The 15,601-nt window shown below is 46.1% G+C and overlaps 1 protein-coding gene across 2 annotated transcripts in view; it reads left to right on the top strand.

Moving 5' to 3' along the window:
• CHD7 (chromodomain helicase DNA binding protein 7) overlaps window positions 1-15,361 on the top strand; it is a 180,797-nt gene extending 165,436 nt beyond the window's left edge. The window contains exons 26-38 of one of the 2 annotated variants that reach the window (XM_057734511.1): window positions 305-434; window positions 839-911; window positions 1,070-1,127; window positions 1,816-2,044; window positions 2,306-2,514; window positions 2,594-3,256; window positions 4,191-4,348; window positions 6,504-6,731; window positions 6,960-7,403; window positions 10,452-10,673; window positions 11,719-11,859; window positions 12,067-12,171; window positions 13,435-15,361. In XM_057734511.1, coding sequence (XP_057590494.1) covers window positions 305-434; window positions 839-911; window positions 1,070-1,127; window positions 1,816-2,044; window positions 2,306-2,514; window positions 2,594-3,256; window positions 4,191-4,348; window positions 6,504-6,731; window positions 6,960-7,403; window positions 10,452-10,673; window positions 11,719-11,859; window positions 12,067-12,171; window positions 13,435-14,373 — 3,599 coding nt within the window. In that variant the 3' untranslated portion in view covers window positions 14,374-15,361. Of the gene's footprint in view, window positions 1-304; window positions 435-838; window positions 912-1,069; window positions 1,128-1,815; window positions 2,045-2,305; window positions 2,515-2,593; window positions 3,257-4,187; window positions 4,349-6,503; window positions 6,732-6,959; window positions 7,404-10,451; window positions 10,674-11,718; window positions 11,860-12,066; window positions 12,172-13,434 lie in introns of both variants that reach the window. The other variant, XM_057734510.1, reaches the window with a different exon arrangement.
• The last annotated feature ends 240 nt before the right edge of the window (window positions 15,362-15,601 follow it).

The raw sequence follows: 15,601 nt of genomic DNA, 5'->3' as shown, positions 1-15,601 counted from the left end.
TAGGGTCAAACATCTTCCCAGGCATCTTGCAGTTATTCTGAACCTGTTTTTCCGTTAGTATCTGCAGTCATTCTGATAACATCCCTGAAGTGTAACCTGCCCCCATCCCCCAACCCCCGAAATCTGCCCTGGGATGAGTGTTCCGTGCACGGGCTACTACAGCCTGGTTCATGTAAATACAACATAGATGATCATCTCCATCGAGAGATGAACTTTGTTGTGAGGCGGCCGCGCTGTGATTCTATGAGTGACGGGCCTTCGTTGTTTCCGTGTGTGTCCTCTGTGGGCCGGTGGGACGGCACAGGGTATGAAAAGTACAATTCCATGAGAGCTGACCCCGCGCTGTGCTTCCTGGAACGAGTTGGTATGCCCGATGCCAAGGCCATCGCTGCCGAGCAGAGAGGAACAGACATGCTAGCAGATGGCGGTGACGGGTAAGAAGGACATTTTAAAATTTTAATAAACTTTATGTCAGTGTCACATCTACTGGCAGGGTTCAGTTCTTACACGGCACCGTGCATTACATTGCATCTGATTTGGACTTAAGTGATGTTTACCAGTATAGTCTGTTTATATATCATAATGACTATTTAAACACAATATACGATCTAGATAATCTGCAACTTGTCTGTCTTTTCCAAATGATGACAACCCTCCCCCACCCCCCCACCCCACACCCCGCCCCTCATGGCTGCAGGCTTTGAATACCGACAGAGTCGCTTTGGATGTCAGACTGAGAATTCAAAGTAGCATCAGGCAGGCTGTTACTCTTTCCCAGGCTCCCTTCAGTCTCTTGCTAATCAGTGTGATTTAAACATTTTTTTAAAATTTTATATAGGGGAGAATTTGATAGAGAAGATGAAGACCCAGAGTATAAACCAACCAGAACGCCATTCAAGGATGAAATAGATGTAAGAACTGGAGTACATTGGCTTTTACAGCAACAGTAAAATATTATATGCCCATATAAGACATGTTAAACTTTATAGATAATGGTCTTTTCTTTAAAAGATAAAGCAAAATAAAACCCCAAATTAAAATAATTTCTCTTTCTCGCTTTGCTTTTGAGGAATTTGCAAATTCTCCTCCAGAAGATAAGGAAGACCCCATGGAAATACGAGGCCCAGGTATGGCTCCCTGAGAGCTGGGGGGAGCAGGACTGGGGAGTGGGGTGCAAGCCTTTCCCCGTGGCTGGGCTGCTGATGCTTTACCACCGTGGTATCTTCAAGCACCGCTGCATCTACGCTGACTCACCTCTTTTGTGAAGAATTCTAATGCCTGTTTATTCTTGGTTTTTCATTATGTTGAATTTCTTTGATAAAATAACTTTTTTGGATTAAGATTATATATTTATGTTTTACACCAGTTAGTGAAAACTCTTAAGGATCTTTAGAAATACAGCTCTTGGAAGCAGCACATTTGTTAAGTATCTGAAATTTTGCCGGTTTATTGAGGCTACTGCCCTTTTTTCCTAATGTAAAATCATTAGCTAGCAATTATGTGATTATTTTTTACATTCAAGATTATTACATTACAGGAGAGCACCCTTATCATGTAGTTTGTGGCACAAAGTACGTTTCGTTACGTGGGATTGATATATGAACTTGGTTTTCCCCCTAAGGAGCTGAGAAAGAAATGATTTTACAAGTCCCACACTAATATATTCCTTATTTATATTTTAAAAACGGGGGCACTGTGACCCCCTTTCCTAGGCTGGTGTTTGAATGTTAGTGAGTCACCTTGTTTCCATGGGAAACCCTGTGTATTGCACGGTTGCAGCTACACATTTCAGAAACCTTCTCTCCGCTCCCCCAGGCAAGCACAGCGAGGGCAGCGCTGAGTTAGACCAGCTGTACTGGCCCAACACCTCGACCCTGACCACCCGTCTGCGCAGGCTCATTACTGCCTATCAGCGCAGCTATAAGAGGCAGCAGATGCGGCAGGAGGCGCTGATGAGGACCGACCGGAGGAGACGGCGGCCCCGGGAGGAAGTGCGGGCCCTGGAGGCCGAAAGGGAGGCTATAATATCGGAGAAACGGCAGAAGTGAGTTTCTTAGTGTTTACCCAGCCCCTGGTACCTTCCTCTCTCCTCTGCTCTTCTCCACCCGTGGGAGGCAGGAATCGCATCCAAGATAACAGCCGTCCAAGCAGCACCCTCCCCGTGCGCCCCCCCCCCCCCAACAAAAACAACCAATAATAAAAGCAAGCACTGTGAATTAAGTTTAGGGAAAAAGAGGAAAAGCAGTAATAAACTTTAAGCCTTTTTACGCAGGTGCAAGTCCAGCTAATGTCTCCTTTCTGACAGGTGGACCAGACGTGAAGAGGCTGACTTTTACCGCGTGGTGTCCACTTTTGGGGTTATTTTTGACCCCGCGAAACAGCAGTTCGATTGGAACCAGTTCCGCGCCTTTGCCAGACTCGACAAGAAGTCCGATGAGAGTCTGGAGAAGTACTTCAGCTGCTTCGTGGCCATGTGCCGGCGGGTATGTCGCATGCCCGCCAAGCCGGATGACGGTAGGTGCCCGGGGCGCGGGAGCAGCGGGGCGGGGACGGGACGGGCACCCTCGGGTGACACGCGCTCCTCCTGCTGCAGAGCCGCCCGACTTCTCCTCGGTGATCGAGCCCATCACGGAGGAGCGCGCCTCGCGCACCCTGTACCGCATCGAGCTGCTGCGGAAGATCCGCGAGCAGGTGCTGCACCACCCGCAGCTGGCCGAGCGGCTCAAGCTCTGCCAGCCCAGCCTGGACCTGCCCGAGTGGTGGGAGTGCGGGCGGCACGACCGGGACCTGCTGGTGGGCGCCGCCAAGCACGGGGTCAGCCGCACGGACTACCACATCCTCAACGACCCCGAGCTGTCCTTCCTGGACGCGCACAAAAACTTCGCCCAGACCCGAGGGGCGGGCAGCGCCCCGGCCCTGAACCCGCTGGCCCTGGGGTTCGGCCAGACCCCCGCCGCCGCCCCCGCCGCCCCCGCACCCGCCCCCGGTCAGGAGGAGAAGGCGGGAGGGGCCGAGGCCAAGACCGGGGAGGCCGACAAGCCCGAGGTGAAGGAGGAGGAGGAGGCGGCCAAGGGCGGCGGGAAGGAGCGGAAGCGGGACGGCGAGGCGGAGCCCGGCGCCGGGAAGAGCGAGCCGAAGGGGGTGGAGGTCGGTGCGGACACGGGGCCCAAGTCCATTTCAGAAAAGGGTTCTGAGGAGGACGAGGAGGAAAAGCTGGAGGACGATGACAAGTCGGAAGAGTCTTCCCAGCCTGAAGGTAACAGGCCTGACCTGACCCCACCCCCGCAGGTGTTTTCATGTCACGTGACCAGTGCCTTTGAGGGTGGGGTGGGGATTTTTTTTTTTTTTTTTTTTTTATTATTTTATTTTATTTTTTTGGGGGGTACACCAGGTTCAATCAACTGTTTTTATACACATATCCCCATATTCCCTCCCTTCCTTGACGCCCCCCCCCATTCCCCCCCACCCTCCCTGCCCCAGTCCTCTAAGGCATCTTCCATCCTCGAGTTGGACTCCCTTTGGGGGTGGGGATTTTTAAGGGTAGTGTGTGTACATGTTCTTTTGTGAAGGGGTAGTGGCAGGTCATGTCTAGATAGACGTTTTGCTCTGAAATGACGTGTAAACATGCTAGTTTAAACAACTTGAGTTCTCAGCAGGAGGGTTTTACAGACACTAACAATTTTAAAGCAAAGGATGCTTAATTTATTTTTCATTCAGAAGTAAAGGGTGGGAGTAGAATCTGGGAAGAACCACTTCTCTTCCTAAGTCCCAGGTAGGTTGCCCTACCTGACCCAGAGGAAGAATAAAGCCCTGAGTTGTACTTTTCTGCCAGAGCTGCAGCTCCGAACTGTGGCAACAGGTTAGTCCTTTTCCTGGTGGAGGAACAGAGGCTCTTCCGGGTCAGAGACTTGGCTGTCATTCACCTCCTCTGAGACTTCTTCACACGATGCCAGATGACTAGTGATGTAACCTCCCTAAGCCTCTGCTTCCTCATCTGTAAAACGGGAATAACACCATCTACATGAAAGGGCCCTTGCAAGCTTTCAGTGACAAGATTTGTAAAATGCCATAGTAGGTACTGGATAAAACAGGGCTCACTGGCATTCAGATACTGAATCGTGTCTTTTCTACACTTCCTTTTCAGCACTATTCTGGTTGTGAGTGATGCACATTAACTCATTTCTTAGCAGGAGCTGTCTCAAGAGGGAAGAATTTTGATGAAGAGAGCAATGCTTCCATGAGCACCGCTAGGGACGAAACCCGAGACGGATTCTACATGGAGGACGGAGATCTGTCTGTAGCTCAGCTCCTTCACGAAAGAACCTTTGCCTTCTCATTTTGGCCTAAGGTTGGTGCGGTTTTGTTGTTGTTACTGTCTTTTTTTGTTTGTTTTTGTTTGTTTGGGTTTGGAGGGGGGGTGTTGGTTTTTTGTTTTTTTTTGTAACCAGAAAAGAATAGGGTGGAGGAAATCATTCAATCATTCTAGCTTGATTTTTCAAATAATTTTAAGGTAAACTTTGACACAGTGTATGAAGGTTGTAGATTTTTCTTGTGAGTTTTAAAAGAATAATCTGGGAAAGCTCAAAGAAAAAAATTCTGTGAAATACTTTTGTATTTGGATAGGAAAGTTGACAGGAGGCAAAGTGGTCTGTGGATTATGATTTCAAAAGACTCACCCATTGGCAAAATAAAATGTATGGATCTTTTTAAAAAATATATTTTTTTGTGGTAAAAAACACATACCGTGAAATTTACAGTCTTAACCATTTTTAAGTGTGTAGTTGGGTGCTGTTAAATATATTCATGTTGTAAAAGAGATCACGACTTTTTTTATGTTGCAGGACTTAAACTCCATACCCGTTAAACTCCCCTCCCCCACTGCCCCTAGACAACCACTTTTCTACTTTCTGTTTCTGTGAATTTGACTGCTTTAGCTTAGATATCTCATATAAGTGGAAGCTTACAGTACTTGTTCTTGTGTGACTGGTTCATTTCACTTCGTGTAATGTCCTCAAGGTCCATCTGTGTGAAAGCAGGTAACAGGATTTCCTTCTGCTTTAAGGCTGAGTAATATGCCATGGTGTGTACAGACCACATTTTCTTTATCTGTTCATCCATCGTTGGGACACTTGGGTTCCTTCCTTCTCGTGGCTTATTGTGGTGTTACTGTAAATGTGAATGTACTAATATCTCGTTGAGACCCTGTTTTCATTTCTTTTGGATATGTACCCATAAGTGGCATGGCTGGATCATATGGTAGGTCAGTTTTTTTTTTGAGGAACCTCTGTACTGTTTTCCATAGCGATTGTACCATTTTGTAATCCCAACAACAGTGCACAAGGGAAAATGTGTGGACTTTTAAAACTGCATGTTTTGGGTTTTTTTTGTTTTTTTGTTTTTTTAAATCCTGAAGCAGAACTTTCAGGTTTAAGACAACTTCATATATTTGGAGACCTGTAATCTTCTGAACTGGGGAGAGGGTGAGCTGTTGACCCATTTGCTCAAAGACATTACGAGATAATTCCAAATGTAGTTATCTATAACCAAAAGCAAAGTGGAAATTACTTTTTTGGCTAACAAGCATAATTTTATAATAAATCCCTGTGTAATTTGGGTCTGTTTTTCAGGGTGGGGAAATAATCATCCTGATCACCATAACAGAGCCGTCTGGTTTCAAACAAACAACACAAAAAATGCTTCGGTCCACTCCTCCCCAGGCTGGTCTCCCACAGTGTTACTTGTGAAAGAAACAATGTGGGGTTGTTAACTGAAGAGTGTCCCATTGGAGACATTTTTTCCCTCTGTATGTCCCTTATTTCGCCCATTTTGCTAATCTCCCTTATTGAGTTGAGAAGGGAGCTTCCCAGATCAGCCCAGAGGTCTACAGTAGCAAGCACTTTTAATCTAGGGAAACTGGGTCTAAGAGCTGTAATTAGAAATTTTTAAAGTACACGCTTCAGTGCAACTTGAAGTGATAATAGGTGGGGGGTGACACTCATCTGGTGTCCCTAGGTTGGTGCCCATTCGTAATGCTGAACTTTATTAATAGTGACACTAATGATGTCCCACTTCCTGGGACAGGCTGCGGTCCAGCCCGGGGACTGCAGCCCCAGGGTGTCGAGAAGCTGAATGGAGGCTTCCATTGTCACCTACCGACGTGCACCAACAATCTCTAGCCGAAGGAACACTTACTTGTAAAACGTGGGGGCATTTTCGAGGTGGTGGTTATGTAACCTTCTCTCATTTATGCGATTCAGTGTACTTAATTGAAAAACACTGAGTTTTCTGTGTTGCGGCCACCTTCGGACCTCACACCAGAGTGAAGCGGTTCTGGTGGGTTTGGTTTATTTCCATGCTTGTTTGCTTTTTGTGTACTTCTGCCTTTTGCCCACCGGTTGACTTTTGAGCTTTTTCTGCTCTTCAGCGTCTTGGTGAATATATTTATCTCGTAATTTTCACCAGGTCTTTGTTACAGTTTCGTGTGACTTTTCTTCTCCCTCCAGGACCGAGTAATGATAAACCGATTAGACAACATCTGTGAAGCAGTGTTGAAAGGCAAATGGCCGGTAAATAGGCGCCAGATGTTTGATTTCCAGGGCCTCATCCCCGGCTACACGCCCCCCACCGCCGACAGTCCCCTGCAGAAGAGGAGCCTGGCCGAGCTCTCCATGGTGGGCCAGGCGAGTGTCAGCGGGAGCGAGGACCTCACCACTTCCCCTCAGTTGTCCAAGGTCAGTTAGGGCGCTCTGCCGGTGCGGCTTAAAGATGAGTCCTCTTAACTCAGCTTGGAAGCTCGTGTTTACTGGTCCAGCTGAGAAATAAGGAGGCTGCTGTTTCCTCACTCCGTTCCGCAGCCTCGGATGTTTCATTCCTTAGGCTTCTCATTCCTGGTTTCCGCAAGCCAGCCTGTACGGCAGGTGCAGTGTGGGCTCACTGTGGTGTTGGGGTTTTTTCAACAGGAAGACGCCCTCAACCTCTCCATCCCTCGCCAGCGGAGGAGGAGGAGGAGAAAGATCGAAATCGAGGCCGAAAGAGCTGCCAAGCGGCGAAATCTCATGGAGATGGTGGCCCAGCTGCGGGAGTCTCAGGTGGTCTCGGAGAACGGACAGGAGAAAGTTGTCGATTTATCAAAGGCCTCGAGAGAGGCGGCAAGCTCTACCTCAAATTTCTCATCTCTTACTTCAAAGTTTATCTTGCCTCATGTCTCGACGCCCGTGTCTGATGCCTTTAAGACTCAGATGGAGCTGCTCCAGGCAGGCCTGTCCCGCACGCCCAGCAGGCACCTGCTCAACGGCTCCCTTGTGGACGGAGAGCCCCCCATGAAGAGGAGGCGGGGAAGGAGGAAAAACGTGGAGGGCCTCGACCTGCTGTTCATGAGCCACAAACGGACGTCATTGAGTGCAGTAAGTGCAGGGGCTCGTGCCCGCGCTGGTGGCCGGGGCCTGGCTCTGCTGCCCATGCCGGGGCGCCCGCCCCCTCGGGGACGCGGGTCCAAAGCCGGCTCCTTCCACCAAAGAAGGAGGCACGATGGACAGTGTCATGGCTCCGAGCCGGAAAATTGTGTTGCACGTTGGCACAGATGGCTCGGCCGGAACCGTGTGTAGCTGGAGGATTTATTCTTCCCCAGATCCTAATATGTTGCTCCCTCTCGGAAGACTAGCCCCAAACAAAAACACGTCCTCCTGAGCCTGTAATCGTTATCTCTGAACCCTCGAGGTGGAAGAAGCTTCTGCTCTTAAAAGCATCAGTGTGTTTCCTGGCGTTTATTAGATTTGTTCAGTTTTATACTTAAGATTTGTGTTCATGTGCAAAGCCAGTGGTTGCAAATTCTCCTGTCTTCATAAGTAGATATTTTAAAAATCTCAACTGAATTGAGGTCTGTGCCAGTTTAGGTTTGCGTGAAATATATGTGTCAGTGGATTTTGACATTTTCTTCTTCAATTCAAAGGAAATGAGTGCAGTGTAATCAAAATAACTCTCTTCCCTAATCCACTGCAACCCTCACCTAAAACGTGCCACCCAACTCACGATGAGGGTTTTACCCCCCAAAACCCGATTACATGAAGTCCCTTTTTAAAGTGCTAAAATTGGTACAAGCCTGTGGATTTGAAACCCAAGTCAGCACAGAGGTGCTGGAGCTCGTGCCTGAGGAGCCGGGATGCAGGCAGCAGGCCCATCCCCTGGGCAGCAGGACACAGTTTGGGAAATACTGAGGGGAGACATTCGTTTCAATATATTTTCCCTTATTTCATCCCTATTATTATTTCCCTGTTTTTTATTTCTCGAATTTAGAGGAAGCGTAATAACTTAAAAGAGTAGGGAAGCAGGGTCGAATTAGAGTCTGGAAGTGACAACATAGTCTTCACTGAAACTTGACCCCTGGTGGGGTCTGATTAAACCAGAAGCATCCAGGTGGTTAAAAGGTAATTCGTTTTCAAAATTCATTACAAATGTACCATTCGTAATGATGGTCATTTTTGTTGATCATATGACTACTTTTAGAATCTTGTAAAAATATACCTCACCGTGGATCAGCTGTGACAGTGGCTCCCTAAGTTAAAACACTGTTTCTAGGAGTGTGATCCCCAAAGTGGCATTAGCTTCCTGCCGGGAACCACCCTAACGCTCTGATAGGTTTTGTTCACTAAAAATCCTTTCTCTGTAAACATCAACAAATCGGGGCGTTTCTGCAGCTCACGTGGCTTCCTTTACGGTTGTCTTTCAATTTGAATCTCATGTTTGTCTGTGGACCCAGTGTCAGGGGTTAACAGTCAGTACAACCAAGTGCTACTTCCTGTTGTAATTATACACCCCATATCAGACTTGATTCATTCACATATTTTAAGGTGTCCCTAGGAATTTATTTTTTTCCTAAAGTCATATTTAGCAACCTGGTCCAAAATTCCTAATAGATGTTAGAGAATATATTTTTATTTTCATTTTTATTTAATTAAAAAAATTTTTTTTACTCTTAACTGTTGGAATTTGGGAATTCCTTGTTTGTGTTATAGAGGGTTATTTGTGTGCACATAAAATACGAGACAGCTGGTTGAGCTGTAAGTAAGTTGAGTAGTGAAGAGGTGTAGAGGTCGGCAAGGTTACTTGTGTGGAACAAGAAAATCCTTAAGTCTTGTATCATGTGAACACTGAAACTGGAAACCGTAGCCATAAAGTAAGGGTGCAGCCATCCTGCATTGAGCAGCGTTGTAGAAGCCGACCCCACCCCGTGCCAGGCACCGGGATGCAAAGGATAAAGGCCTGACAGGTGCTTGCACCAGAGAACTAAGTGTTTAAGATGGGTGACAGATAAATAACATGTCACTGTTGTGGGGCATGCCTGGGGTACTTTGAGAACCCAGAGGAAGAATGAGAATGGAGGGAGGACGATATGGGGAGAAACAGTAGGGGAAGTTTTCCTAGAGAAGGTCATACCTCGGTTAAATTTTGAAGGTTGTGTGGGAGTAAGTCATTTGGAAAGAGAGGCAGGGAGAGCATGTGCAAAGAGACTGAGGCCACAGAGAGCCTGTCATGTCTGGTGAACTGAACGTTACTGGCCAGGGAATTTGGTGAGGAGGCAGCTCCAGCAGAGATGAGCAACAAGGTAGGATGCAAATCACAGAGGGCTCTGATTGCCATGCTAAAGAACTTGGATTTTATCCGGAAGGTGATGGGGATTCACTTATCAAAACAGCTTAAACAGGGGAGTGATGTGACATAATTTTTGAACTAGGAAGGGTGCATTTTAGCAAACTGCTTGTGTCTAGCAGAGTGGAGTTTGGATTAAAGAAGGGTAGAACTGGCATCAGGGGGACCATTTAGGAGTAATGCAGTGATACAGGTGGTCAGCAATGGAGACCTGAACCAAAGCTGGAGCAGTAGGGATGGACAGATGGGCCTCACTGAAGATGTCTGCATGCTGAAACAACAGAGTTTAAGGACCAATGACTAGGTGGTGGTAGAGTCTTGACTTTAGTTAGTGTTGATCTCTCCAGTGTTGCCACACACGCCTAGTAGGAACTATTGTACTACCAACAAAAATGTACTGATCACAGAGTACCAAAAAGCTACGTTTAAAGTGGCTTTTGGAACATTCCTTTAATTGTAATTTCTTTAGTGACACCATCCAGGGATCCCCAAGAGAGATTGCGAGGCCACTTTTCATGCATGTCAGACTCCACTGCCTGTGTCGTGTTCCTAGTGGCTTGTTTAAGATCTCAGATGTGGAGCAGAGATGGACAGTGAATTTTCTATCCCATTACTAACTCTACAGTGTGAAGCATAAGTTCCATCTTCTAATTTAATAGCTGTTCCCAAATTGCCATTGTTTCAAGTAACTTTTCCCCTTTTTAGATCAGAGATCCATTATGCTGGGCTAGCATTTTCTCAGACTAGGATGTTGGCAGGATCTCTGTCTTCATGTGAGAATTCTGACCATTGTCACCTTTTTGCAGGAGGATGCTGAGGTGACCAAAGCTTTTGAAGAAGATATAGAGACCCCACCTACAAGAAACATTCCTTCTCCTGGACAGCTGGACCCAGACACACGGATCCCTGTTATAAATCTCGAAGATGGGACTAGGCTGGTTGGGGAAGAGGCTCCTAAAAATAAGGATTTAGTCGAGTGGCTGAAGCTGCATCCCACTTACACTGTCGATATGCCAAGTTATGTACCAGTGAGTATCACAGAGTGTAGAGTTGGGAGGATTCTTGCTCCATCAGTCCATTTCCTTCTCCCATTCGGTGGAGAAATCCCTGGTCCCTCTGCCTTTTGCTTGCCTGTCTGGTCATCACAAACGTTCCCCAGATTTTGTCATTGTATAGTCCACGTTAGAGAAACTAGCTTCAGGTGTGTCCTACGTAGAGGGCAGTCTTGCAGTTATCTGAAGACGCCTAGTATGCATTTCCTTGCTTTTTCCTTCTCCCACCAAATAGACGTGATTTTTTCCGTTACTCTTCACACGGCATGGTTTCCAGGTAGTCTTGTTATTGGGAAAACACTCCCCAATGCACTCTTAATTGGTCTCTGGACTGGGTCTGTCCAGCAGAATATTAGGAAGCTGTTTCTGCAGAGATCTGAGCAGCTAAGGCAGCCCAAGACTTTATTGGCTTCTTTCTTAAGCAACTAACACTCAGGCCATTTATTAAACATTAGACAAGATCTCCAGATGATTTGTCACTTAAACTGCTTGCTAGCTAGCAGTGCAGGTGTTGTACGTCCTATATTTATATGATTGAATTTTTAAAAACTTAGGTGTAGGAGTTTACATTTTATCTTGTTGAGTTCCTGCCACTCAGAATGCACCCTCCTGCAAAGGCTCTTTTATCCATTGGGTTGTTTCTCTTCATGTACAATCTTGTGTCATAGATGTGAAATCATCTCTATATCCATTCGAGCCACTGAATAGAGATTAGCCGAGGTACTAGAGAAAGTTGCCTTTTAAAATACCATGACTTGGTTAAACATTTGAAGAAAAGACTTTAAGTACGTTATTGAGAGACAAAAGGAAAAGCATATTCTCAGCGTGTAAGTTTTTCCTTAAGTAAAGGAATGGGAGAATACTTTTTCCTTTCAAAGAAAACTATGGTTTCTGATAATTAAAATGATTCTTGAAACTTCTATAGTAATTGAAAATGGCTTGACTGTTCTGTTTGTCATTTATATAGGAAAGAATAAGTACTAACTACAATTTTACTATGTTTTTGTTTTTGTTTTTGCAGAAGAATGCAGATGTGCTGTTTTCCTCATTTCAGAAACCGAAACAGAAACGACACAGATGTCGAAACCCTAATAAATTGGATATAAACACTTTGACAGGAGAAGAAAGGGTGCCTGTTGTCAATAAACGAAATGGGAAGAAGGTAAACATTGGGAAAGGTTGTTGATCTCTGTGATTTCTTTTCCCAGAGAGAAGTGTTTTATTCTGACAGCTTTTATAGGGGAAAAGAATCATGTTTCTTCCAGAATACATGTATGTGACCTGTGTATGTATATGTGTAGAGATACAGATGGGGAGGGGGAGAGGGAAGAATTTGTTCCTAAATCATTTTCCAAATGCCTCTCCCCAGATGGGTGGAGCTATGGCACCTCCAATGAAGGATCTACCCCGGTGGCTGGAAGAAAACCCTGAGTTTGCAGTTGCCCCAGACTGGACTGATATAGTCAAGCAGTCTGTAAGTACAGACTCTGCCTTTCTGACCAGAAAGGTATCGGTACAAAACTTTTTTCCTGAATTTTTCTATATTTTCTGTTGGCCATTAATTATTTAATTATAACTTATTCCTGGCTTAAAAGTTGACATAATACATCATTTTCATGCATGATTAATACATCATCATTCCTTGTATCAGTATGTCATTAATCCACCAAAGTGGATTAATTTGACAGCTCCAATTTAAAGGGATTGTATAGAAATGTACATTCGCAGTCTTAGAGGTAGACTTACTCTAGGGAGGAATGCCCCAGGTAAACCTGGTTAACAGCATCTGTGGAAGGGAATTTATGGTGGTTGAGATCCTTACGATGAACTGTGACTTCTGATTTTAAAATAAACAAAAGAAAAATAGGGCAGTTCTGCCTAAACATTTATTTCACTGTTTCTTTTTAAAATTAGTTTGATACAGTCTTGATTCTTTTGTCTGTTTAAAGTATACAGTAAAAGTGCTTATTTTTCTTTTGGTGTACAGTTCTATCAGTCTTCACACACGGATAGTGCCTTGAATGGCCACCATAATCAGAATATAGACAGTTCCATCAGTCGCCCAAACTCCCTCGTATTATTCTCTGTCCCCCCCCCAGCCCAGGGTAATTGCTTGCTCATCTGTTCTCCATCCCTAGAGTTCTGTCTTTTTGAGGATGTCATGTAAACAGAAGCATACCTTACGTAACCGTTTTGAGACGGCTTGTATTGAGATTCATCCAAGTGGTTACATGTGTCAGAGTTTCACTGCTGGTCAGTGCTCCTGTGCGTGGATGTAGCCCTGTGTGTGCTTACCCATCACCCAAGGAAGGACTGTGGGCTGTTTCCAGATTTTGTCAATTATGAGTAGAACTGCTACAGACATTCGTTTTACAGGTTTTGGTGTGAACACAAGTTTTTGTTTTTCCAAGGTAGATACTAAAATATAACTTAAAATTTTTCAACTTCCTTCTGATGTGTTATGTCCCGAGATAGCTGTGGACGCAGACACCTTGACCTTTACCTCACCGATAGAGTACCCTTTAACATTTTTTTTCTGCAATTCAGCAGCTGTGTGAGGCTAAAGAAGAGAATTTTTGCTTTCAGAGGTTTTATCCTTGAGCTTTTAGGATGGAAATAATTGCCCGTGTATTTCCATTCCCAACGCCAGCGCTCAGTTCATCATAGAGGCTCCCGTGGAAATGGAGTTTTCTTCCGCAACTCTGACAGCCCCTCTTTGCCTCTCCCTTCCTTTCAGGGTTTCGTTCCGGAGTCGATGTTTGACCGTCTTCTCACTGGACCCGTGGTGCGGGGAGAGGGCACGAGCAGGCGAGGACGGAGGCCCAAGAGCGAGATCGCCCGGGCCGCCGCCGCCGCCGCGGCCGTGGCCTCCACGTCGGGCATCAACCCCCTGTTGGTGAACAGCCTGTTTGCCGGGATGGACCTGACGAGCCTGCAGAACCTCCAGAACCTGCAGTCTCTGCAGCTGGCGGGCCTCATGGGCTTCCCTCCGGGACTGGCCACGGCGGCGGCCGCCGCGGGAGGCGACGCCAAGAACCCGGCCGCCGTGCTGCCGCTGATGCTGCCGGGCGTGGCCGGCCTGCCCAGCATGTTCGGGCTGGGCGGGCTGCTCAACGCGCCGCTGTCGGCCGCCGCCGCCGCCGCTGCCGCCGGCAACACCGCGGCCGCCGCCCCCGGCCCCGCGGAGCCCGAGGACGGCGCGTCCAAGGCGGAGGAGAAGGGCAGCGAGAACGAGGACGAGAACAAGGACTTGGAGAAAAGCACAGACGCCGTTCCGGGCCCGGACTCTGCGAATGGATCTGTGGGTGCTGCTACTGCCCCGGCCGGCCTGCCCTCCAACCCGCTCGCCTTCAACCCCTTCCTCCTGTCCACCATGGCCCCGGGGCTCTTCTACCCGTCCATGTTTCTACCTCCGGGACTGGGAGGATTGACGCTGCCCGGCTTCCCCGCCTTGGCGGGGCTGCAGAACGCCGTGGGCTCCGGCGAGGACAAGGCCCCCGACAAGGCTGAGGGGGGCACCTTTCAGGAAGAGGAGGCCCTCGAGGGCAGCGATGCCGAGGAGAGCCTGGACAAGACGGCGGAGTCCTCGGTCTTAGAAGATGAGATAGCACAGGGCGAAGAGCTAGACTCACTCGACGGGGGGGACGAAATAGAAAACAATGACAATGATGAATAACCAGTACCAGTTCCAGTTAAAGTGTTTAAAACTTTTGACAAGTGGTAGTCCTACTGTTTACACTCACAGTTAATGTTCATACCTAGTTTTATAAGCTGTTCTGTAACATAGTGTAGCAAAAGAAAAAAAAAGTCCAAGTCATGTTATACAGGTGTGTCAAAAGGTATCTTGGTCATTAAGTATTGTGCAGTGCATTATTTATTATCCCTAGGAGAGATGAAATTTGAGAGATGATCATGTCTTTTTAAGGAAACTTACATAATGCTCTGCTTTTTTTTTTTTTTTTTTTTTCCTTTTCTTTTCCTTTTGGTACCATTGGTATTATAATAAAGAGCAATTTGTAACCGAGTGGCACAAATGGAAGGAAGTGCTGCTCAAAGGAAGTATGAAGTTATATATTTAATTTTTTAATTTTAATTTTTTTTTTTTTTTTTTTTTTGCTGTGAAGGTCAAAATGAAATTTACCATACATATCATACTTGCTCATTTGTTTCCCTTTTTGACTGTACAGGGGTTCCCACACTTGCGCATCACACACACCCATACACTCTGACAATCTCCACCTTAGTGTGAACGTCTCTGTCCCGAGGCGCAGCAATAATAAGGCAGCTGTTGAATGTGAAGGGTCCCTTTGGAAACTAACTTACTGGGAGGGTTCTCGCCAGACAGAACTGCAGTTCCATTGTCTCGTGGTCTTGTAATGCACTGGTATAAACAAAATAAATAGATGAATTAATAAAGAGAGAAGAGAGAATCAGGTACCTTTTTTAAATTAAAGGACTTTGTTACTTTAGCCACAAAGCTAAAACAGCATTACCTCAGCTCTAAACTAGCCTTGAAGTTTACAGACATGACTTTGTAAATGTATTGTTTTTCTTTGTTGTGATGGCCTTTTATTTTTTTTTCTTTGAAAACTGCTATCATGTAAGATAAAATGTAAATTGCTGCCAACTGTAGTAATGATGCTTTTAATAAAAGTGACCCATGATATGCAGAGATGTAATTATAGAATGTAGTAGGGTAGGGGAACTGGTGTTCACTCTATTTTTTGTATTCGCAATAGATGCAAATACAGCATTCTGGCCTTTGTACAGTTTCTTGATATATCCTCCTATATCAGATTAGCTGTTGGTAATATGCTAAACTGATTGTCTTCAGACCAGAGTGGAAGAAAAACCTTAAATTACCTTCACATAGTTCCTCTCCAGATATCTCAACAGAACCACAC

This window comes from Hippopotamus amphibius, chromosome 5 (genome assembly GCF_030028045.1).
Source record: "Hippopotamus amphibius kiboko isolate mHipAmp2 chromosome 5, mHipAmp2.hap2, whole genome shotgun sequence".
Lineage (NCBI taxonomy): Eukaryota > Metazoa > Chordata > Mammalia > Artiodactyla > Hippopotamidae > Hippopotamus > Hippopotamus amphibius.
Note: the sequence above shows the minus strand (reverse complement) of the source record. Positions and strands in the feature narration are given on the sequence as shown.